The sequence below is a fragment of the Diospyros lotus genome, chromosome 11, assembly GCF_014633365.1.
Source record: "Diospyros lotus cultivar Yz01 chromosome 11, ASM1463336v1, whole genome shotgun sequence".
In the NCBI taxonomy this organism is placed as follows: Eukaryota; Viridiplantae; Streptophyta; class Magnoliopsida; order Ericales; family Ebenaceae; genus Diospyros; species Diospyros lotus.
Genome location: NC_068348.1, coordinates 32,118,398 through 32,145,136, shown reverse-complemented (window position 1 = coordinate 32,145,136; position 26,739 = coordinate 32,118,398). Strand labels below are relative to the sequence as shown.

The following is a 26,739-nucleotide window of genomic DNA, read 5'->3' as shown; positions in this document are numbered from 1 at the left end:
GTATAAAAATTAAATTAATTTAAAAATATATATTCAAGTGTGTAATCTAAATAATAAAAAGTTTAAGTTAACATATAAAAAAATATCAAAGTATATAAGTTAAATTGACTTTAAAATTAGGTTTATGGATATAATGGAAACAAAAAAAAAGTTTAAATAATTATAAAAAAAACGTAAAAATATAAGTACAAAAATATAAATTTGACCTCAATAGTAATAGATTTATAGTTGGGTTCTCATTTACCTATAATTTGCATTGTGGACGAGTTTAACATTTTAAGTTTGAGTCTTATAAATTTTAATTATTTTTTTAATATGAAATCTTAACTATTATAATTTTGTTTACTTAAAAAAATAATATTAAATTTAAAATCTTTTTCCCAAATCTTTGAATATGAATTTTGTTGTTGTCAAAATATAAAAATTAAAATTTTTAGTAGTGGGATACTTGTGGATGCCGTCGGCCTCGGGACTCGATCGAAGATTGGTTGCAAAACTAAGGTGGGCTTTCGAAGGATTCCTTTCGAATGACGCTTTCGAAGGGTCTTTCCGAAGGCTGGCTCACAATAGGCTCTAGTCTAGTTGGTGATGGTGTGGCAATTTGACGCTCCCAAATGGTTCATTCCGAAGGGATTTCATGAAGGCTTACTTCTGATAAGCTAAGGTCGAGTGGGCAATGGCCTTATGGTGCGATCATTCCGAAGGGTATTCCCGAAGCTTCTTCCCAAAGGTATAGTCGTGCAAGCATGGGTCTTTTAGATGGCCAAAGGTCTTCTGTTGTAGGAGGCTTACAAGAGACTTAGAAAATTTCCTCCCGAAGGACTCTTTCAAAGGATTTTTCCGAAGGATGCTTTCAAAGGAAACTTAGGATGAACTGGCGATGGTGATTCCTTTGGAATAATCTTGTTTTCCTCAGGAGCTTGGTCTTCGCGGAATCTTCCAAAGGATATTGGTCTTCTCTTGTGAGTGGTCATTCCGAAGGAACGAGTGCAGTATTTTCGAAGGGACTGTGGACACAAATAAGAGTTCGAAGGCTTGTGAAATTTTTCTCCTGTGAAGACTCTCCGATGCTTAAGTTAGTAACAAAAAGAAAATAATCGTAAGGAAAGGAGAGAAGGCTAAATTTCTGAAGAAAAATGGGAGAAAAATATAGATGTTGGGATCCCCCTTTGAGTACTGAACTTGGGCTCTTATAAAGGTCGAGCAGGAGTACATGTAGCTTTTCTGAAGGGGTTCTTCCGAAGGACTCTTCTGCAGTAGTTTCTGACCTTCTCCGCAATGCTTGGCCTTATTCCTTTCGATTATTGGGACACAACAAATTTGTTTGAGAGGGAAGGGGGTATGGACATATTTATCAAAATTAAAAAAGTTGGTTTGCTACCAACAATGATTTTTACAAAGTCATTTGTTAAAAAGTGATTTTCATGACATTAAAAATTTCATAACAATACAAAACGAGCATTAAGAATGCCCGAGACATGCCAATCGGGTCAAGTGACATATGCATAGCATTTTTTAAGAAAAATAACCAAAAAAAAAAAAAAATGCCACAAGTTGCTGCTTATATATACATTAAATAAAAAATTTAAAAATAAGCTTAGTGAACTTGACACGTTTGACAACTCGAGCGTTACTTATTTCCACGTCACATATTGTTACATGTTGAAGAAAAATATAACCTAAAACAAGTTCAATGGGAATAAGATATCAAGAGGAGACATTGTTAGACATAATTACGAAATTTTTTGTATAATATGATCCTAACCATGACGAATTATTGTCTTTAAAATGTTACGTGTCTAACTAAAATTGCTGCAAGATTAATGTTAAATCACCCTTAAAAGATATCAAAATTACGGAAATCTACGACTAATAATTTTTGAAGATTTTTGTAACACCTCAAAATTTAGAGCTAAATAATAATTATTAATACCAATGTTGAGGTTATTATTGAATATTTAGAGATTTAAGAAAAATAATAATTTATGTTGTTTTGAGGAAATAGGAAATTAAGGTAATTAATAATTTTATTTGAGGGTATTTATGAGAATAATGAAAGAATAAATAAATTAAATTAATGAATTTTTGAAAATTTTAGGGTATAAGTGAAATAAGGGAAGAATGAGTTGTAGGGGTGTAAATGTTTGAAAATTCTGGGGTGTTAGTGTAAATTCCAGAAACGCGACTAGGGTCACCTTAAGAGTAAACGCGCGCAGTATATTGATGAAGGACTCGTGTGGTGTGGGCGGTCGCGGGCGAGAGTGGTCAGGCGAGGGACACGGGATCGAGCCGGGGCTTGCCCGCGAGCTAAGGGAGAGAATGCTGATTTTTATTAGCAAAGGGCCCCCGAAACAACGTCGTTTCGGGAGAGGAGGGATGGTTGCACGGCAGCCATTGGCCGCCTCTAGACCTCATATTTGCCTTGCTCGTCAAGTTGTTTCGTATTGCCTTATTTTAAAGCCAATTTTGACCATTTCAGAAGCCCAAAATCGGGCAGAATGCAAGAGGAAACAGAGGAAGAAGAGAAAGCGCAGATGGCAGCGAAAGAAAGGAAGAAATGGGAAAAAAATGAAGGAAATGAGGGTTATCTGGTGTCTAAAATATTTAGGTAAGTGGGTAAAAATTAGTAAAAGTATTGTATGTTTGAATTATGGATTTTTCACGACTAGATTATGTGGATTATACGGTTATATTTAATTAATTTGAGCCGTTATCTTGTTATTTTCTATAGAACGCTTTACTTCACACCAGGAGCACATGAGATGCAAGAATCGGCCAAGTAAAGGCAAGCTCCTAACCCTCACTCTAAATTTTTTAGTTCTTACTTGAGTCTCCATAGTTTCTAGTATTTTACCCCTCTCTTACCGTGACTCGATTTTACTCATTAATAACAATAATCCGCATGGCAATCACCCTACGACTTATACTTTATTAATGGGTTTATTGCTAATGGAATGAATTAAGTAGTGATGTCTTGGTGTCTTTCATTTCGTCCGTCACGGGGCTTTGTACCACTTCGCTTTTCTTGGGAATGATGCTGAATCTGATGGGCTAGGTTCTTAGAAGAGTTGGTATGGTTTATTGGGTTATGTTAAGGGATATAATGGGAAAAGTGGATGGTTAATTAACATGATAAGAGATGAGAAGAAGAATGGTATATTGATGATTGTGTCACAAGTGCATGATGAGCCATGAGGGGAGTTCATGAAATCTTGAGTTTAATGATAACCATGTGTGTCTTAAGGGTATCAGGTACAAAGTCACTAACTGTCGACCGTGGGTCGTAACAGTTGATGGCTAGATGTATGAGCTCTAGTTATCAGCTGTTACGATAAGCGCTAGATGGGCGAGAAGAGTTGGTATTGCTAGATTCCTGACTTGGCTTGCGCATAGCATGATGTGTGTGCTGTAGGGGATTGGGTTGCATTCATTTGGGGGACATGCTTTGTGTGTGATTGGATGTGTGAGCATTTGCATGATTCGGTTGGTCTAAGAGCCAACTTGGGTTCCTTAAGTGAGCCAGTGCATTTAGAGCATGTTCCATGTGTGAATTCCTATGTGGATGTAGCATGACCCTGATGCTTGGTTTATGGGGGCCTTGCCATCATGTTTATGCTGCAAAAGCCATTGTATTTCTTATTTGTTGCATTGCATGGTGAGAATATGCGATTTTAAGTGATGAGTATGGGTGATGGGTGGCGCCCACCACGAATCGTATGCCGTGGCAGTGGACCACAGGTTAGTGTGGCCCATCATGGAACGTATGCCGTGGAAGTGGCCCATAATCGCAGCAGGTTATGATGTTATGTTATGATGAGAAATGGGGAAGATGGAATGATATGATGAGTGACATGAAAATGCATGGTATGGAAGGAAGAGCTAATAGATGAATGAGAGGGTAATAGCAGGTTATGATTGATGTTATGATAGCCCATTGTGAGTTATTAATAGGTTTGTATGTTGGATTTGGACGCCAACCCCAAGGATCGTTTATGTGAAGTTTTCTACATGTTTATGCATTTAGAGATAAGACAGACATTGGACATGGCATGGTATGACGTTGCATTGACACGAATTGCATAAGATGTTATGGGAAGAGTTCTGTCTTTAGCCTACAGTCTTTATTTCTAGGGTTTGCTGAGTCTTGTGACTCACGTTTGCTTTCTATCATTCCAGGTCAGAGATTTGTCTGAGTTGGTAGGCACGTTCAACGAAGTTGGGTTCAAATGATCGAGCCACGATAGCAAGTACAGAGCCTGAATCCAGGTCCTGGGTGTTGTGTGTTGGTCAGAATCATGTTTTTTATGTTTTTGGGTTAGGTATATGCTATGTAAACCTAGGTGGGCTCCTGTTGTGAACGATTATGCAAAGCCAATTATGAAGTGTTGTGTAATGTAAAAAAGTTGTGGTTTCTAAAAAAGGTTGTATGTGGATCTTAGTTTATTATACAATATTATTTAAGTAATGACATTCTCACGAATTCTCTTTGTGCACGGAAAGAATTTGGGAGGCGGGCCGTCAGAATTTTTCTTTAAAGCAACTCGATATACTTTGAGAGAAGGAGGTGAAAATAACAAATGAAGAGTTGTTATTTTATTAATATGGATTTACCTATTTATAATAAATGAATAAACATATCTATTTCTCTACAAGCTATATCTCTTCTGTTTAAATCAAAGGATGCAGTGCTTTATAACAATTGTGTCTTTTTGTAAATAGTCATGTTCCTGGAACATGAAAAAAACATCTCTTAATTTAAATCAAAAGAAATATCTCTTTATAAATAATTACAACTTTTAAAAAATAATTATATCTATTTATATAGAGTTATATCTCTTAAACACACAACTAATCCAAAATCATTGAGGAAAAGGATAATAATTTAGGCTCTTGGTTGCAAACTTGCGAGTCATGGTTATATTTAGGCCTATGAAAAATTTAAACTTTTTATACATTTTTATGTTTTTATTTAAAAATTTTAATTTTGACAATAAAATCTCGATTTAATCAATTAGTTGTAATTTTATCCATGATCCGAATTCGATTCATCAGTGTCCAAGACTCGCTAAAGTGGCATGTCACCTGATATTTTAAAATATTTTGAGAGAACCCCACATATACGTATAAATTTGGCCTATTAGCATGAAAAATGTAAACCTTTTCGCGTTTTTACGATTTTATTTAAAAGTTTTAATTTTGATAATAAAGTCCCGATTTAATCAATTGGTTGCAATTTTATCCATAATTCGGATCCGATTCGAGAGGCATCCATGACCCGTTGATATGATATGTCACCTGACGTTTTAAAATATTTTGAGTCGATCTTACATGCACATGTGTAAAAAAATAAAAATAAAAATGATATTAAATATATATATTTAACATATATATATGGACAATAACGATGATAGTGACCACGGAGGACGGCGATGGCGATGGCTACAATGGCGAACGGTGACGGTAACGATCAATCTAGAAGCTAGAGACAACGATTGATTGGGCTTGCTCTTGCTCACGGTGACGACGATCGATCTGGAAGCTGGACCGACCACCGATTTGAGCTTCTTTCTGCTCAGGGCCACCTCACAGAAATCAATCGATGACCCTCTACTTTTGTCGGCCAATGACATTCTTTGCTCGCTGCCTTGCTCTGGTTGTCAGTCTCTTAAGCCAGCCTCATCAACGTCAGCGATTGGCTATCAAGCTTCTAGATTCAGCCTTTTTCCAGATCGGTCTCTATCGCCACTTTCAACTTTTAGATCAGTCGCCACCTCCAGCCCAACATTGTTGCTTGTTGTTGTCCTCGTTTTTTGTCTGCCTTCCTTTGTAAATATATCTATAACACACACAATATATATTTAACATTATTTTAGTTTTTTTCTATTTTTCTACACATGTGCATGTGAGGCTCACTTAAAATGTTTTAAAATGCTAGGTGACATATCACATTAGCGGGTTTTGGATGTCGATAAATCAGATTCGGGTCGTGGATAAAATTGCAACTAATTGATCAAATCGAAACTTTATTGTCAAAACTGAAATTTTTGAATAAAATCACAAAAATACGAAAAAATTTATTTTTTTCGTGCTAATAGCCCTTATATTTGTATGTAACTTTTTTGTTATTATTATTTTTTTTTTTACAAAGAAGTCGTTTTCACAACTCAACCCCTATAACCTCTCGGTCACAAAGGAATGCCCTTGCCATTGCTACCAAGAACAGTCTCTTGCATGAAAATCATTCATCAAAACATATAAGATGATGAAACCAGTCCGTGAACATCTTGAATTACAGCATCACCCCACACAATATCCGAATCCCAAGTATGTTTTCCATAAGCATTATGCTCCAAATCCTTGATTTCAATCACCAATTCTTCCAACACCTGATATATTTGCTTGCAATGGGGGTGGGAATGATCCTCAGCATTAAAAGCATGCACCTTGTTGTTAACTTCTATCCAACTCCAACCGGGTAGCTTCTTGACTCCTCTCTCCCTCATCATCCTCTTTATACCAGCTCTCTCATTCCACCTATTAAATTTGCCATACATGTCAGAGAGGAGGACATAAGTACAATGGTCTTTGGGCTCTAATTCCAGCAAATAGCTTGCTGCTTGAGCTGCCATATCAATATCACCACAAATCCTACAAGCACCAAGTACAGTTCTCCAGACAGTTGCATCTGGTTCAAATGGCATTGCTTCAATCAAGGCTTTTGCTTCCTCCAATCGTCTAGCCCGCCCGAAAAGATCAACCCCACAGGCATAATGCTCCATTCTGGGAGGAATTCCATAAACAGATTCCATTGATTTTAGAATATTGTAACCTTCTTCCACCAAACCAATGTGGCTACATGCAGTTAAAACTGCAACAAAAGTTATATGATCCAGTTTGACTCTGCTATCCCTCATTAAGAAGAACAGGTCCAATGCAGCTTTACCCTGCCCATGTTGAGCATACGCAAATATCATCGAGTTCCAAGTGATTGAACTATCTTTAGTGGTCGCTTCAAAGGACTTTGCAGCATCCTCAGCTATCCCACACTTGGAATACATACATATCAAGGAGCTAGCTACAAAATCATTAGATTCGAAGCCTAACTTTAGGGCTAAGGCATGGACTTGTTGACCCAATTGGAGAGTTGCCAAATCTGAGCAAGATCTAATGACAGCAGAAAAGGCAAAATGGTCAAGATGCAAGGTGCCAAATTGCATTCGACGAAAGAACTTCAAGGTGTGTTCACTCAACCCATATTGTGAGAAGCCTGTCAAAATTGAATTCCAGGAAACGCTATCCTTTGCATTCATAGATTCAAATATTTCTACTGCATCCTCCAAATATTTCCTACTTGATTTAAGATACATAGCTATCAACGAATTAGAGATTGGTATTGACTGTTCCAACCCCCTCTTAATTACCAAAGCGTGCAACGATTTTCCTTGGTTTTGATGCACATCTTCAAAACAAGCACTTATCATAGTAGTATATGTATAGATATCTGGTTCAAACCCAAGTATTCGCATCTCTAGGAAGATTTCTAATGCATGTCCTCCTTGGTTATGTGCTAGGTAGGCTGCTAGCATGGAATTCCATGTGACTAAATCTTGGTTGCCAGTAGCACTCTCAAAAACTTGCTTGGCATCTTCAATGGATCCAGAGTCTGAATGGGAAGTAATTAAGGCATTGCATAAGGTGTTATCAAATGCGAGCCCATGCTTTACGATTTTAGCATGGATAAGCTTATTTAGATTGCAAAACTCAGCGTCATCAAGCAATGTTAAAAGGGGAGCAAAGGTGCCATCATCAAGGTTCACTCCTTCTCGCTCCATAGTGTCCAGTAACAAAAATGCAGTCTTGCGATCACCCACCTTTGCAAACCCTGCAATCAAGGCATTCCAAGAGACAGAGTTACGTTCTGACATGCCCTGGAACACTAAATAAGCATCTTGAACTCTGTCACACTTTGCATACATGTCCAAAAGAGCACTTGCCGAATAAACATTTTCCCCATGGCCTGTCTTCAGAACGAGCGAATGTGCTTGCAGCCCCAGATCAATGCAGCCCTCACAAGCAACGCCCTTAAGTAGGCTTCCAAATGTATACCCATCAACCATAAATCCGCATCTTCTCATACTTTTCAGAAGCTCCCAAGCACTCCATAAATTTCTATAACTTACATACCCAGTGATCATTGAGTTCCATGTGACAGTATCTCTGTTGGGAAGTTCATCGAACAACTTGCGTGCAACACCCACATCTCTGCATTTCGTGTATCCTCTTAATATAATATTTGCAGTATAAGTATCAGCAAAGGTTCCTCGTTTGATTGCCCAACCGTGGCTTACTGAAACCTTGTACAAAGAGGCCACAGAGCTTTCAACGAGAGAACGCGCATTCTCCATGAAGACCCACTTAAAAAAATCATGTATTCTTGCCAATCAGATGATAACCCATTTCCTGCAAAGTTGCTTCTCGTTGGACAAAGAAAAAAACGTTTAACTTTTTGCAACTCCGGTTTACATGATCGCCGAAGGTTGTGCTGGACGACGACGACGGTGACGGAGCGAGCCGCCGTAGAAGCGTTTGGGGCTTTCTGAATACCCAGCCAATGTCACGTGATGTATAAAACGGGTACACACGAAAAGGCATTACCCGACCCGTATCCCATTTGGAATGCTTAGGACTCTTTTATCTTATTTTAATTTTATTATTATTGGTAGTGTTATATGCCATTCCCGCATTACCCCTTTTATGGGCCGGTCTCAGTCCAATGGACCGGCCCATTCACCTAGAGCTCCAAAAACCCCAATAACCCTGCCAAAATGAAGTCCGTACACCACCGAATCCTGAAGCCCGAAGCCCGTAAGGCGAGCACCTTGTGAGCTTCCGATAAAACCTTAGCGAGCTCTCGACAATCAACTAACGGGCTCGCTATAAAACCCTTAGTTCGCTGTACCACTCAGGTCGCTGGCCTAAAACAATCGGCTCGCATAAGTAGTAAAGCTGCTGAGGAGTCAGAGATAGAGACAATTCACTTTACTTGCAACAGCCCATGCCCCTCGTAATGAGGATTCTATTCCCGATTTTGTGTAGACAATAAGCACTGTTTGTCTCCTATTATGTAGTCTTTATATTTTTATATGTTATCAAAATTGTAAAAAGTCCCTCGGTATAAATAAGGACAATAGATATCACGAAGGACACGGAGAATAATTAGACACTGCCATTTTGAAGGAATAATTAGAGTGCGGTCGTGGAGTAGGTATTGTTCTGACCGAACCATGTAAAAATTCTGGTGTCGGTTCACGTCCGAGATCTTTGTTTTCCTCTTCTTAACACTTTGGACTTACTCACCACGACCCAAAAACGAATCGGGGTCGGCTGAAATTAAACGTCGATAGGTGGTATTAGTATTTAAAGCTAATGCTTATAATAATATTAATTAATATGATAAATTAATTATAATCAATAATAGAATTAATTCAAAAGAATTAATACATTGGCACTAAATTATATATATATATATTTAAAATCTTATGAAAAATATATTTTCAAATAACAATTAAGATGAAGTAGAATAAAAAATGATGAATCTTTTTATGATAAATAACTAGTGGTGAACGTGTGTGATATACAGGAGAATTTAATTTAAAAATAAAAAAATAAATTTTTATTTTAAATAATTTTAACAGAATTGATAATTATATTTTTTTTAATCTTCAATTATTTATCAAAATTTAAGTTTAATTAATTATTCACTATTCAATATACTAATGGAGAATATTTTTAATTCAATGTATTGCCATTCAATGTGTTAAAGAATAATTAACACATTAAATAGGTCACTTAACAAAATACTTATAATTTTTTTTATTTATTATATTATATTTATTTATAAATAAATATTATAAAATCTATAATATATTCACTCAAAGATGTTCGTTATTTTTTATTTATTATATTATAATTATAAATATAAATTAAAACTCTTAAATATGAGTAAGAATAAGTTTTTTCAATAATAACAAAATTTTAAAAATAAGAATTTTGATTTCTTCCATAGTGTTAAAAATGTGATACCTTAAATATTAATTAGTATTGAAAAACCCTAGCATTTGACAACCTTAAATAATTTTTTATGAATTTGTTAAGATATCACATTTTCAAGAGTATAATATAATTATTAAATTAATTAATAATTAATTAATCAATACCTTTAATTTAATACAAGTTTTTGAGGAAAAAAATTCACTATTGATTAACACTTGACAAAATACTTTATTTTACTATTATATTTTAGTATTATATAAATATATATAGAATAAAGTTATAAAAATAATATTTTAAATAAATGAACAATTTTCTATGACTTAATTAATAGTTTAAGTTGCCTATTAATATTTCTCATAAAACCCATACAAATTTAATACAAATTTTAAAGGCAAAAAATAGCTTGGCAGATTTTTTGAGGGAACAAAAATTTGCAAACTATTATACTTTAATATAATATATTATATATTATTATATTATACAAAGATAAAATTTTATTTAATAAATAATTTTTTGAAACTTAATTAATACTTTAAATGTCTATTCATATTTCTCATAAATAATATTTATTTTTGATTGATTGACAGATTAATTGATAAGAAGATCTAACAAAAAATATTTATTTTTAATTAATTAATAGCATTGAAAAATTCATGCAAGTTTAATACAAATTTTAGATGTAAAAAATAGTTTGACAGATTTTTGGAAGGAAGAAATATTTGCATACTTTTCTACTATATATTATACTATTCTACTATAATATATAATATTTATATTATATTATATAAAGATAAAATTTTATATAAATGAATAATTTTCTGTGACTTAATTAATATTTTAAGTGTTTATTTATATTCCTCATAAATAGTATTTATTTTTGATTGATTGACGAATTAATTAAATATTTAATATTCACATAATAATGTATTGAAAAATCCATGATTAGCATTGAAAAACTCGTGTATTTAAAATTTATTATTAATTTTACAATAATTAGTACATATTATTTCAAAACAATTGAAAGATTTAAATTATTAATGCAATAAGTACTAAATACAAATTATTAATGTAAGTTTTGAGGGAAAATTTTATTACTATTTATTATTTCAAAACAATTGAAAGATTTAAATTATTAATACAAATAACAAAATGCAAATTATTAATGTAATAAATATTAATTACAAATCATTAATGCAAGTTTTGGAAGAAAATTTCTTTTTTCAAGACTATCCTACTTTTATATATATAAAGATTATTTCAAAATAATTGAAAGATTTAAATTATTAATGTAAATTACAAAATGTAAATTATTAATGCAATAAGTATTAAATGCAAATCATTAATGCAAGTTTTGAGGGAAAATTTTATTACTATTTATTATTTCGAAGCAATTAAAAGATTTAAATTATTAATACAAATAACAAAATACAAATTATTAATGCAATAAATATTAATTAGGAATGCTTAGGACTCTTTTATCTTATTTTAATTTTATTATTATTGGTAGTATTAGTATTTAAAGCTAATGCTTATAATAATATTAATTAATATGATAAATTAATTATAATCAATAATAGAATTAACTTAAAATAATTAATACATTGGCACTAAATTATATATATATATATTTAAAATATTATGAAAAATATATTTTCAAATAACAATTAAGATGAAGTAGAGTAAAAAATGATGAATCTTTTTATGATAAATAATTATATTAATTAAAATTTACACACTCTAATATTAACATTTATAAAATTCTTTTTTAAAAAGTTGATATGTTGCTCTCGTCGGACAACATTATGTTGCTCGATGCAGGCCCCAAAAGAGATGAGTTGTAGAAGATGGGGAAAAGCAAGCAACAAGAGTTGGAGAGGGGTCGCGTCGGATAGCATAACATTGTTAAATACAGGCAGCATATCAATTCCGATCCTTTTTAAATGAAAAGGAAAGTAAACATAAATAGAACATCAATTCCGATCCCTTCTAAACGAAAAGTAAAGTAAACATAAATAGAACAAAAGAACATGAATATCATATTAGTAAATTACAACACTTTCATATTGTTTATATAAGTTCACGACAAACTCAATATCTAATTTAGCCTAAACTCGATACCAATCTAGTCCAAATAAGTTGAATTAAATTCAGGAAAAAAAAAAGGAAAAAACTAGTACTAAACTCATCCAATTATATAATTTTGATCAATTGGTGTGAGTCTACTCTCATTATGGCTCCATTTATTGCCATGACTACTTTCCGAACAACCAAACAGAAACTGCCATGACTACTTTCCGAACAACCAAACAGAAACTGCCTAAGCATAGCAAAGCTCCACAAAGGCACCACTCGTCAAGCATTCATGAGATCTGATATGGGTTCCCTTTTATACAATCAAAATCACAAGATCATACTCTATAACAAAATCAAGAATTAATCCTTTGTGCCACAGCTGGTAAATCTAATTCAACCATTTATGGAAGAGCAAGTCCGTCTGATCTCCCCATCACCATCTGCTTTAACTCCAATATGGTGGTGAGCTTCAAGAACGCCTGAGCCCAGCTATCAAAGAAGCTGGCTTCATCATTGGCGAACTCCACAACTTTCTTCTTGGTTCTCTCATCGTTTAGCAGAAGAGAATCCGACTGGAAGAGGCCCTTGTGGGAGAGAAGCTCCTTGAAGTATTGGTTGTCGAATAGGAGAGGCGTTTCAGGGTCGTTGTTGACAGTAATGGCCGGGTTTGCTCCTGCTGGTGGACACTGTTTCATGAGCTGGGATGCGTATGCTTTGTCTAGAGATGCATCGAGGAGGCTCGGACGGCCCTCGGAGTCGAATCAGAACCGGTCGCTGAACGCGCTGCAATGCGCCGACCCAATGGTGTGGGCTCCTACATATTCAAAGAGCAGTGATTACAGATCAATTCTCATCGATGATAATGATAATGACTATACATATCAAGCAGTAACGATCGATGCTTGTACCTGAGAGGGTTACAAGGTCATCCAAAGACAAGCCTTTGGAGGAGAAGACGCTAGCCATTTGATCCACTGAGAAGCTTGTGTCTATCATGTTTGGTCGCACACGTGAAACTGCAGAAACCCTCCCATCTCTTTTTCCCGTAGGTATCACAACGCTTGTGTCTATCATGTGAGCGCTGTATTTTGATTGATGTATTGTTCTTGAGTGACCGTGAGATCGAGAGAGAGTTCTTGTCTTCTGTTGTCTTATTTATCTCTGTAAATCCTATGTAAATATGTATACATATTTCTAGTGGATTGATTAGAGGTGAAATCTCTGCCGTGAGTAGAATTTTTTCAAATCCAAACACATATACGCGATGTACTCTGTGTGTGTGCGCGCATTGTGATGTTAGATGTTCTTTATTTTCTGTTAGTCTTGGTACTTCTCTTAGTCTTGATCGTGTGATTGGTTCACAGATAACATCAATAGAGGGATCGAGGGCTTCCGAACTGTGGTCTTAACCATATGAGCTCGGCAGATGGGCATGAAACTGCGTAGAAGTCGAAGGAGAGGGCTGAAGGAGGAGAATCAGAAGCTGCCTTTGTGCAGAAGACAACAATTAGAATAAGAATTAGGCTTTGAAAATGAGGTGTTTCCATGAGTGTTTATTGGTTCAAATCTAACATTTAGAGAGAGAGAGAGAGAGAGAGAGAGAGAGCTGAAGCCAGGGAGCATTGCCACAATGCTGAATCTGTGAATTTAAAACTGAATTTATGGGGTTTGGTGGTTGGGAGTCTGGATCTGCTGTCGCAAGAGGCTGTCTCAGCCAATTAAATTTTAACAACTCATTAAATTTTACACATCATCGCTTTTTTATATGTTCAAATTTTAAATGTATAAAGCTTTTCTCTCTTTGATCCAAACCCAATACTTGTTGAGATCGAAACTTAGGGTCACCCAGTTTTCCGATTTACCTCATTCACCTTATTTTAAGGTCAATAAATGAGGGCACTTATGATTGGGCGTTATAAAAAAAAAAAAAAAACCCAAAACCCAATCTCTGTATCGCAATGGCAATGGTGTGCTTTGGTGTCACGAGGATCGGTGCCCCCACGGGTAACCTAATCTCTTTGATTTTGTTTTCTGGGTCTGAATCTGATATAATTTGGGTATTGATGCTTTGGATTCTTATTTCATCTTTTACAAGTTCTTGCTTAGTGACCTCGCAACTTGTATTATATGGTTTCAAATGGACACCCTGTAGCATGGAACCTAACCTTGTGAGGCTCTTTCATTGTTGTTCAAGTATGTAACTAGTGGTTCAATTATATGGTTCCAAGTTGCTGGTCTGTGGGGATTGAAGTGAATTCACAAATAATTTTGTGAGAGCCTGTGCCTGATTGTTGTGGGTCGGATTGTCTGAGTTTGGCTTTCAATAATTGGGTGGGTTTGATTGGGGTGATTGATCCCTCTTTGTACTTGCTTGTTTGCATCTTGCTAGTATCACCTTACTATTTTGCTGAAATTTATCCAATTCCTGAAGATTATATTTGTATGAAAACTTAGAACCGAGAAACTCACTTCGGTCCTCACACAAAAATGCTAATTCAAGGCGACTATTAGTTCGTATGATCAAGTAAAGTACCCTATAAATTACTCTTGTGGGATTGGTTCGGTGATAGACACTGCTCTTGCATTTGCACTTTACATGTTGTAGTACCTGTCTTTTGTCTTGACATGAATATTACAACTTTTTATAATCCCAGCCCAATTATCATACTAAGCTTGTCCATTGAACCTCTTGATTTAATTTAGGTTAGCAACACTATCAGAAGGTCAGCTGGTTGATGGAAGGCTGGAATGCCTGTATCATGGACATGGTTTGGCAATTTGAAGGAGAGGGTAAATGTGCAACAATACCTCAGGTTAGCATAAATGCTTTGGGTCCTTGTATATTCAACGATCTTTTGCAGCAATGTGTTATTTGATCCAACAAGTTTTACACTAGTTGTCCTCTATTTATGTTACAGCTTCCGGCCAATGCAACCCCAATCGGCTTGTCTCAGAACATATGAGGTGAAGGATTCCCAAGGAGTTGTGTGGGTATGGATGTTCCAAAAGACACCACACCACAAAAAAATCAATGTTTTAGTGAGGGAAAATTTCGTGAATAAAACATCAAAATTAATCTCTAAATTTTTTAGTGACGGATTTAGTAACGGGCACCTATTCGTCGCTTAAATTTAGCGACGAATTGTTTTAGCGACGGGATTATACCCGTCGCTGATTTAGCTTATGTATAAAATTTATTCTTTTATTTTTTTTAATTAATGATGGGCATAATCCCATCGCTAAATTAGCGACGGGATTATTCTCGTCGCTAAATCAGCGACATAAATAAAGTAATAATAATAAAATATTTAAAAATATAAATTATATAAATTAAAATTTGAACATAAATTTTTATATTTATTTAATATGAATATATAAAAATAAATTTATGATAATTAATAATTTATTTTAATTAATTAATTAAAATAACTTACTCACTAACAATATTTATAGCATTATATTTGTACTTCTTATTTTAAAATACAAATAAGAACTAATTAAAATACAGATATTAAGCTTTTTATTTAAATTATTATAATATATTTAATAAATAACTACTTAAAAACAATTTTTACAAATAAATTGTATATCCATTTTAATTTTTATGTATAATTAATATTTCATTGAAAAAAAATTGACATAATAATTTTTTATTTCTAATTTTTTCTATCTTGTTTAAATCATCAATAATATATACATTATACACAATAATATATATACATAATATGCAACTATATAAATATAAAATAAATAATAATGTACATGCAATAAATATGAATAAAATGAATATTTTTCATCTAAACTAACATGGATATTTTTCATCCAAAAAAAATTCAAAGATGCATTTAAAAGTTAAAATAACAAAATACTAAAAATATAATGTACACAGAAAAAAAATGCCTTATACATTTTGGTGATGTTCATATCTTCTAAATAAACATTAAAAAAATAATAAACAAAACATTAAAAATGGAGAGGGGAGTGCAGATGGGGGGAGGAAAGGGTTTGAGAAGGGAGACAAAAAGTGAAGAGAGGGGAAGGGAGGGGGGAGATTCAAATGGGGGCGACCGCGGGGAAATTCAAGGGGGATTGGGGAAAATCAAATGGGGTGATTGCGTGGGCCCGTGGGAGAGGAGGTTTAGCGATAGATATATTCTCATCGTTGTTTAGCAATGGGAAGATGCCTGTCGCTAAATAGGAAAGAGGAGAATTTAGCAATGAGAAGATGCCTATTGCTGTTTTGCGACGAGCATTTTCCTATCGCTAAACCTTCTCTATCCATTTATATGTATATACATATCAAAACAAAGGAGAAAATCAAGTGTTTTCGCTGATATATCTCTCTATACATATAGATTGTGTGAAATTGAAAAGAAGATGGAGAATATGCAAAATAATATGAATATACTCCCAGCAAAAAAAAAAAAAAAGATAAATGTACTGAGAAAAATGATGAAGAAGAAGACCAGATCTAGGTTCTCTCTCTCTCTCTCTCTCTCTCTCTATATATATATATATATATAGACATGTGTATAGACACAGCAAAACAAAGGAGAAAATCAGGTGTTTTTGCTGATTTTTTTTAACTTTTCTGAGAAAAACTGAAACTTTGCTGATTTTTTATGCATTTGCTGAAATTCTTGTTTTCGCTGAATTTTATAACAAAATAATGTCAAAGTGCCTTTTTGACTGCGTGGGATGATATTATTGCTGAAATTATTTTTTTTTTCTGATTTTTTTGATTTTTATATTATTTTTGATGTATTTTGTATGTCTAAAGAAAATAAAAAATTTAAATTAATAATGTTTTTTGAGAAAAAAATTGAGCACAGAGTCTGAAGATTAAACACAGTTTTAAGTTTTTCTTTTAATTTTTTGACAACTGACAGCAAAATCAAATATCTTCAGTTTCTATTTCTTTTAGCTAGACATTCTCTACTCATTTAATGATGGGAAGATGCTTGTCGCTAAATGGAAAAGGGTTTAAAAAAATTTCAAAGTTTTTTAAAATATATCATAAAATATAAATAATAACATATAGAGAAAAATATATTTTATACTCAAAAATAAATATAAAATAATATATAAAAATAAATTATGAAATAATTTTAATGTCTTTTAGCGACGGAACTTATCCGTTGCTAAAAGATTTGTATATTAATTTTTAATTTTCTTTATTTTAACGACAAATTTTTTCCGTCACTAATTCTGTCACTAAATATAAAAAATATTTAGTGATGGGTCTTTTTGTCGCTAATTTCGTCACAATTTTCGTCGCTAAATTTTTGCAATGGTAAATTCATCGCTGGCCCATCGCTAATTAGTGATGGATTTTTTCTCGTCACTAATTCTATCGCTAAATACTATTTTTCTTGTAGTGTCACTGGATCCTAGTAAATTGCCTTGGTTTGAAAACTTTGCAAGGCCGAGCTTCGTTGACACTTCAACCACACATGAATTTCCTTATGACCACTCCATACTTCTTGAGAACCTCATGGATCCAGCCTATATCCCCATCTCCCATGACAGAACAGATTGGATGACGAAGAGGGAAGATGCCCAACCATTAGTATTTGAAGGAACTGAAAGGTTTGATTATGATTTCTTGTAATTTACCGTCATTGGGTAGAAGGCGGCTCGCATTGATGATTAGTGGTTAATAACAGAAAGCTGACTTTAACAGTTTTCCGGTGGCTCCCTGCCATCTGTAAGATCACATATTTGAAATAAATAATATATATAACACGTTTTGTTATTTCATAACGTTAGAATAGTTTTTTTTTTTTTTTCTGTAAATAACGTTAGAATAGTCGTATTTAAAGATTTTAAAGATAGATTGTCAACCTTGATCAGCCAAATCGATGGAGAGAAATACCCAGGATATAAACACCCAAAAAGAAAGGCATATCTATGGCAAGTGATTTAAAGTAAGATTTTTAACACTGAAAGAAATCAAATTGGAGACAGTTTTCTGTATAGCTGAGTTTTGGGCTGGAAAAACTGAATTATTGTAAGAGATTAATGGGAAATCAACGAAAGCCTAAAGGGTCTCCAATTTTATGTGAGGAACAACCCTTTAAATGGTTTCGGGAAAAAACAAAAGGATTTGTGATTAAATATAAATTCGGGGGTTTAAGTATAATTATTTTGGGATAAAGTGTAATTTTTCATAGTCACGGGACTAAGGATAATTTTTAAAAAAACCTAAGGACTTGAGGGCAAAGGGCCAAAAGTGATAAGGGATGAAAGAGGAAGGACCAAACTGTAATTTGGGCATGAAAACATGCCAGAAAATCAAGAAAGCTGGTCGATTGCCAGTCATTTGGCGTCCTATCGTTGATTTGGGGAGTGGGTTGGGCATCATGACCCTAGGAGTAGGTCCGGCGACGTAGGGCGACCTAATTGGTTGAAAAATCGATTGGAAATGGCTATAAATAGCTAGGTGTGGCTGAGTTTTGTTAAACAACTTTTGGGTTTTTAGATCGATGGTTTTGGGAAGAATCGAGAGAAATGAATAGAGGGCTTTTGTTCTTTAGGTTCCAAGGATGATTTCTCAAAATTTTGGAGCGTTTTGGTGTCAGTTTCAATGAGTTATAGGGTTCATCGAAGAATTGGCCAAGTCGCCAGAGCCGAGGTTGTAATTGGCCATTTGAGGGTGCTCGACTATTCATTTCGAGGTATAAAGCATTCCATTATGATCTGGAGGTTGAGAAGATCAAGAAGCAAGAAGAAATCACGAGAAATTGAGGCGTTGTAGGTCGTCGACGACGAGCAGGCTCACCGGAAAAGACACGTGGGTGGCATGTGCGTGCTAGACGCGTGAAGTAAAGGGATTTTGGAAAAAAAAAAAAGAAAGAAAAAAGAAAAAAAAAAGGAAAAAATTGAAAAAAAATTCCATAAAAATTCAGTAAAATAGGAATAAGATTTTTATGAGTTATTTGTGAAGAAAAATTGGAAAAAAGTGTTAGGAGTTTTTGTTTGAAGAGAAATGAGGTTTAGGGAAAATATGAATAATAGGAGGAATTTGAGAAAAATTCTAGAAAAATTTAAAAAAAGTAAGAACGTGATCTTATGAATTTTCGCAGAGGAAAATTGGAAAAAAGCTTTGTGGAGGTATTTAATTTTGAATTATTTTGGAAGAAAATAAATAAAATTAAAAAAATAGAATATAAATATAGGAAAAATTCGAAATGTTGATTTGGTGGAATATTTATTGATTAGGAGAATCTTTGGTTATAGGATTTGGAAATTTGCACATTTTTTGAGGTTGACACGTAATTTGAGGTAAGACGTCAATATCGAGATAACCCGATAAGTTTGAGAAGGTATGTGGTACTATTTAACTGAATTTAATTTATGAAAAGGGCTTTTAAGTGGTTCGACCCAAAACTTGATTTTATGTAAATGGTTTTATCATATTGTCATGTCTTGATGTGAATATGTCATGCAGATTGCATTTACATGCTATGATGAAATGTGCATACGTACACGATGATATTGTTGGTCATGAATTACATAGGGTTTGCGATTATAGACTGACACTACTGCTCTACCAAGGATGCATCCATACACCTCGACCTGATAAGGAGGTTGTAAAAATGGGGAACAACAGTTGGGTGCGGTCAACTCAAACTAAAAAGAAATGATGACATTTTGCATTTTACATATATGCACAAAATATGATTTTGTTCCCTTGCTTAGATGATTTATTATCTAATCTGGGTTTTGCCTCTGGAATATTTAAATGTTCCAGATGTTGTTGAGCAGAAGCAAATACAGAAGATGTATGTGATCACAACACTTAACAAGTGCACGATGATCTATGATTATGATATTGAAATTGATGTATTTAAGTTTCTGCTACTAAACATTCTGAACATTTTGAAAGACATTGGTGTATTTACTATAAGAAAAGTAATTTTTAGTGGCCACTTTTAGTGATGGCCAAAAAATATGTCACAAATACAACTATTAGTAGCGACCATAAACTATTTGTCACTAAAAAGGCATGTTTAATGGTGGTCGAAAAAATTGACCACTAAAGAGCTCATTATTGGTGACGGCCATGACTTGTGGCCACTAAAAGTATACTATTGTTACAGCTGGTCATGACGGCCACTAAAAGTTTTGGGTGTTGTGGGTACCAATGCAGTTTATTTTGTGAGGGCTGGCATGAAGAGTCACTAAAAGAAGATTATTTGTGACGGCCATGTGTGGCGGCCACTAAAGGTGGAGTAGTTGTGACATCAACATGGTGGCCACTAAAAGCTTGGAGATAGGAGTCCACTAAAGCTTCATTATTTGTGAAGGCCATATGTGGCGGCCACTAAAAGTGGATCACATGAACAAAACAAGTAAGGTTATTTGTGAGGGTCGATGTGGGTGGCCATCAAAAGTACATTATTTGTGACGGTCGAACATGGCAGCCATTAAAGCTTCATTATTTGTGACGGCCATGTGTAACGGCCATTAAAAGTGTAACGTCCCGTTCGAGCGATAGGAAGATCCGGAACAACTTACCCTGATGGGCCTACACGAACTTCCCAGGAGGGTCACCCATCCCTGGATTGCCCCAGGTCAAGCACGCTTAACTTGGGAGTTCTTTGCCAACATTCAGCCCAAAAGATATCCAGCTGGTGTTGTTTCCTTTCTTACACTATCCTCGATATATTCTAACTTCTCTGGGCTCTCGGGATATTACATTCTCCCCCCCCTTGAGCACATGACGTCCTCGTCATGCGACCTTACAACTGGTCTCAGACCTTCTCCCCTTGGGGGCTTCCGTCCTAGAAGCCTGCCAGAAGCCGCTCCTTGTACAGGCCCTCAAGCCCCGGCGCCACTCCCCGCCCTCATCGGACCGTTTTCTCCAAGGGTCGGCTCTGATACCATTTGTAACATCCCGAAATCTGGTATGTCATGACCGGCACTAATCCCTAGGCCCAGCGGCCCCAAAATGGACTAGTAAGCCTCTTCTCTAGCTCGATTTGAATAAAACAATATTACTGACAAGATATAGAACATGAATAAAATACCGATTCACCTTCTAACATAATATCTCAATATTTCATATACAACAGCTGTACAAAATAAGAATATCTATCACACTGCTGTCAATGATACATACCCGATCCCGTATCTCGGGCCCTTGGCACAATTATGTGCCAACAAAAATAAAGACAAAACATCAGACTCTACAACATGGGTATGTCTCCACAGAGCATCCTATAATACATCCGAAATCAAAAGAGGGTATGACATCATACCAGAAGATCTGCTGGACCAATAATCAAAAGGAAAATTCCTTGAAAATATTTTTAATAAAACGATGTGAGTCTTGTGGACTCGCGAGTATAAGGTATGTCATGCCCACTAGGAGAGTATACAATAAAATGCTAGGATGATCATCATGAGTATAATAACGTAATAACAGTATAAACAGTGGAATTATAAACCATAAGTTAAATAATTTGAGATTTCAAAGGAAAACATAGTGTAGGAAAAATAGGTGCTTAAAGACAACCCCCATAAGTTGTTCCCTAACCACCCAAGTCCCCTATACTCTTGTATGAGATGCATGCACTGATTCTGAGGACACACTAGTAGAAACTGGCCTAACGCCTATATACACATGCACACAAGTATATATATCGGCACATACATCATCATCACACAATATCATCATAAAGGCCCACGTGATAGCAGTGCTGAAACATACTATCCGTGTCTCTCATGGCCTTGGCATGCCAAGCCTCACAGTACCATGATCTTTTCCTGCTGTGAGTCACCAGGGAATCTACTAGATAGTCCTCTAATAATAATGCAAATAATACCCTAATTTATGCACAAGTCATAATCATTTATCATTTCATGTGGTGCCTAAAATACACCATATCATTCAATAATTCACATTCTCAAAACAAGAAATCAATTAGGGTATCTTTCAGTTTATGTCTCTCCCAGTAGGATGAAAATATTTCATGCAAATTAGAAACATTTAAGAGTATTTTTCTATGATCCGCATATAAAAATCATGTACGAGTTATGCATATAAAAATTTATACAAGGTTATAATATTTATGAATAAAACAGTATATACGTGCATAATATAAGGTAATCATAACATATCCTGTCTACTCGCCTGGGAAATGATGACTCAAGTCCGAGTCTGGGGAGAAGATCGAACAAAATCCTGAGAATCTGAGCCTACAATAAATAGAATGGGGTGTCACATTTAGGTAACAAGAATAACGACGTAAAGAAATTACCGAAAATCCTAACCATTGCCTAACACCCTAAATCGATTATTTGGTACCTTGGCCCGCGCAATATTCAAATCTGGCGTCATGGAATTCGTCAAGCTAAGCCATCGACTACGTCATCATGTCTCGCTTTGCTTGCTACGCGTAAGTGTATAGTGGAACTACACACTCACTTATAGGCTGCAATATCATAATATATATATATATATATTTACCCATAAACTAGTTTTCTTTTAATATAGATAATATATTTTTTTATCTAAATTCCTCCTTTATCAAAAATACATACATATATATATTTATAACTAAATTGATAAATTTTCTTGAAAACTTAATAATTAATTAATAATTTAATAAATGGTTTAAAAGGAATAAATTGCAATATTCTAGCCTCAGATAAAAGGAATCCATCAGAAATCAGGATTCGAAATAAACCCACGTCATCATCATAGGCTAGCCTAGAACGCACTCGGGGTCAGTCTTACTCGGCCTCGAGTCATCTAATAGGGCTTCGTCCTTAGGAATCCGATCAACAAAATGACTCACTAATCATATCGCCAATTCTAGGAGACCTAAAGAGAACCCAAATTAAACTGACATCGATATCCCGAATAGGACCAACCTAACCAAGTCATCCTAGGTTCCCGGACAAGCGACAAGGGAGAACAAGCCGAGTGGGCCAACCCAAGGGCTGCCACAACTGGGTCAGTCATGCCCAACACATTGGGCCATCCTAAAACCCAATCGGGCCCCGCCATCCTAGGCTAAAACCTAACTCGACATGCCCAACCCCAAAAGCCCTCATTTCCTTTTTCCTTATATTTTTTTTATTTTTATTTCCTTTTATTCTTTTTCCTTTCTTTTCTTTTCTTTTCTTTTCTTTCTTTTTCTTTTCCTTTTTTTTTTCTTTTCTTTCCAACACACTGCCACCGCCGGCGACCGCCGCCGGCCGGCCAAAAATGGCCGACCAATATACCGATACGAAGCCCTCGCCACGAATATCAACATATATTAAAATGAAACCCATCGGACGGTCAGATCTTACTAGATCTGAGATTTAATTTTCGGCCGAAAATAGGGGCGAATCTGGCCATCGCCGTTCGCCGGCCGCCGGCCATTTTTTCGACGATCAGAAACTACCCTGAGGTGCGCAACACTAAGGAGAGCAACATACCCAAAAATGAGAAAGATCGGACGGCTAGATCTTCGTAGATCTAGAGTCGAAGTTTCGGCCAAAAAGAGAAAAAATACTGCCAACGTCGCCGGCCACCATGGCCGGCGATTTCCAGCGATCCAAGACCGCCACCCAACCCTCTTAAGCAAACCGACCATTATATCCAAGAATCACAAAAATCCAACGGTTGGATCTTCGTAGATCTAACCTCAAACATTCGGCCAACAAGCCCCATCGCGCCTCAAGCCTCATTTCACAAAAACAACAAGCAAAACAGTGAGGATGAAGCCAAAACACTTACCTCCTTGTAGATCGGGGGCACTTTAACGGTGAAAGCGAAGTCGGATCAACGATCGAACGGCCGGATCGCTTGGAATCGAAGAAAATCCGAGAGGAAATCAAGAGAAAATAAAAGAGAGAGAGAGAGAGAGAGAGAGATTTTCTGATTTGGGGGGGGGGGCTGCCGAGCGCCTCCCCCTTTTCTTTTTATATTTTTGTTTTTTTTTTAATTATTATATATATAATTTAATTAATTTAATTAATTTAGTTTTTTTTTTTTTTTTTTGGATCTTTACATTCTCCCCCCCTTATAAAAATTCGTCCTCGAATTTCACGGAAACAAATAAGGATATTTCTCTTTCATAGCATCTTCCATCTCCCAAGTGGCCTCACCCTCACTATGGTGGCTCCACTGAACTTTAACAGAAGCTATTTCTTTAGATCTAAGCTTTCTGACCTGCCTATCTAAGATCTTTACAGGTTGCTCTTCATATTGCAAGCTTGGTTGGATCATAGTGGGTGCTGTAGGGGGCAAAACATGAGAGGGGTCTCCAATAACCCCGCGTAGCATCGACACATGAAATACGGGGTGCACTCCAACCATCGACGGTGGTAGTGCCAACTCATAAGCTACATTCCCAATCCGCCTAAGGACTCGAAATGGTCCAACATACCGAGGACTGAGCTTACCTCTCCTCCCAAACCTCACTACCCCCTTCATAGGCGATACTCTAAGGTACACCAAATCATCAACTGCAAACTCTAAGAGTCGACGCCTACGATCTGCATACGACTTCTGACGACTCTGAGCTGTCAAAAGCCTATCACGAATTACTTGGACGATCTCCATGCTTTGGCCAACCAGATCTGGGCCAATAAGTCGTCTCTCACCAACCTCAAACCAACCTAAGGGTGACCTACATCGTCGACCATATAGCGCCTCGTAAGGTGCCATTTGAATGCTAGATTGATAGCTATTGTTATATGCAAATTCGACATACGGCAAATTCTTCTCCCAACTACCCTTGAAATCAAGGGCACATGCTCTAAGCATGTCCTCAAGTATCTGGATAGTCCTCTCCGACTGGCCATCCGTCTGGGGGTGAAACGCAGTACTCAATGCTAACTGCGTACCCAAAGCCTCGTGAAATGAGCCCCAATACCGAGAGGTAAATATGGACCCTCGATCAGAAATAATAGAAATGGGTACTCCGTGATACCGTACAATCTCATGAATGAACTTCTGAGCTAACTGAGAGGCAGTAAATGACGTACGTACAGCAATAAAACGAGCTGTCTTCGTTAGGCGATCTACCACTACCCATACTGAATCATGTCCCGCAGGGGACCTCGGTAATCCTGTAACCATATCCATGGTAATATGTTCCCATTTCCATTCTGGAATTGGGATGCTCTCCAACAAACCTCCTGGCCTCTTATGCTCTGCCTTCACTTGCTGACAGACCTGGCAAGTTAGACACGTACGAGCAACATCTTCCTTAAGGCGTGGCCACCAAAACAATTGCTTTAGGTCCTGGTACATCTTGGTAGTCCCTGGGTGAATGGAAAATCGAGAGTGATGAGCCTCCCTAAGGATCCTACTCCTCAACTCGTCCACCTCGGGGACACAAAGCCGAGTCCTGAATCTCAACACTCCAGAAGAGTCCATAGAAAAATCCAACGCCTTACCTTCTCCGACATCTTTAATGATCTTGGCTAAACTAGGGTCCTTAACTTGAACCGCCTTAATCTCCTCCATCAAAGCAGACCTAAGCTCGATATGCGCCAAAAATCCCCAAGATTCAGATATCTCTAAACGTGCACCACTCCGCTCTAAACTATGTAACTGCTCCACTAACGGTCTCCTCCAACTAGAAATATGAGCAAGGCTACCCATAGACTTTCTACTCAAGGCATCTGCTACTACGTTAGCCTTTCCTGGGTGGTACAAAATATGGATATCATAGTCCTTAAGGAGTTCCATCCACCTACGCTGTCTCAAATTCAGGTCCCGCTGGTCAAAAATGTACTTAAGACTCTTATGATTTGTGAACACCTCACAAGTCTCGCCGTACAAGTAATGCCGCCATATCTTGAGAGCAAAAACTACGGCAGCCATCTCGAGGTCATGAGTAGGATAGTTCTGCTCATGTTTCTTCAACTGCCTAGAAGCATACGCAATAACTCTCCCACACTGCATCAACACACATCCTAATCCAACCCTCGACGCATCACAGTACACAGCATAACCCCCATTCCCTGATGGTAGGGTCAACACTGGCGCTGTAGTCAAACGTCGCTTCAACTCATTGAAGCTTTGCTCACATGCATCTAACCACTCAAACTTTACATTCTTTTGGGTGAGACGCGTCATCGGCGCTGCAATCTTAGAAAAATCCTTCACAAAGCGACGGTAGTATCCTGCTAAACCTAGGAAACTACGTATCTCGGTGACTGTAGTGGGTCTAGGCCACTGAGCCACAGCCTCTATCTTCTTTTGGTCCACCTGGATCCCTTGACTAGACACAACATGCCCCAAAAAGCCAACACTCTCTAGCCAGAACTCACACTTTGAAAACTTGGCATACAACTCATTCTCACGAAGGGCTTGTAAAACCGTCCTAAGATGGTGCTCATGCTCAACATCACTCCTCGAATACACCAATATGTCGTCTATGAACACGATGACGAATCGATCCAAGAAGGGTCGAAATACTCTGTTCATCAAGTCCATGAATGCTGCCGGAGCATTCGTCAACCCGAAGGACATCACCAAAAACTCGTAATGCCCATACCGAGTGTGAAAGGCAGTCTTGGGAATATCCTGATTCCTGATCCTCAATTGATGGTATCCTGATCTTAAATCAATTTTAGAAAATCGCCTCGCACCTTGCAATTGAT

General features: G+C 36.2%; 1 protein-coding gene and 1 pseudogene across 1 annotated transcript; both read right to left on the bottom strand.

The window, feature by feature from the left end:
* Positions 1-6,172: 6,172 nt before the first annotated feature.
* LOC127813256 (putative pentatricopeptide repeat-containing protein At3g25970) lies at positions 6,173-8,611 on the bottom strand. Its single transcript, XM_052354146.1, has one exon. It carries the CDS (start codon positions 8,403-8,405, stop codon positions 6,246-6,248), a length of 2,160 nt encoding a protein of 719 aa, XP_052210106.1. The 5' UTR covers positions 8,406-8,611; the 3' UTR covers positions 6,173-6,245.
* Positions 8,612-12,166: 3,555 nt separating this feature from the next.
* LOC127813261 (peroxidase 18-like) lies at positions 12,167-13,718 on the bottom strand (annotated as a pseudogene).
* Positions 13,719-26,739: the final 13,021 nt, after the last annotated feature.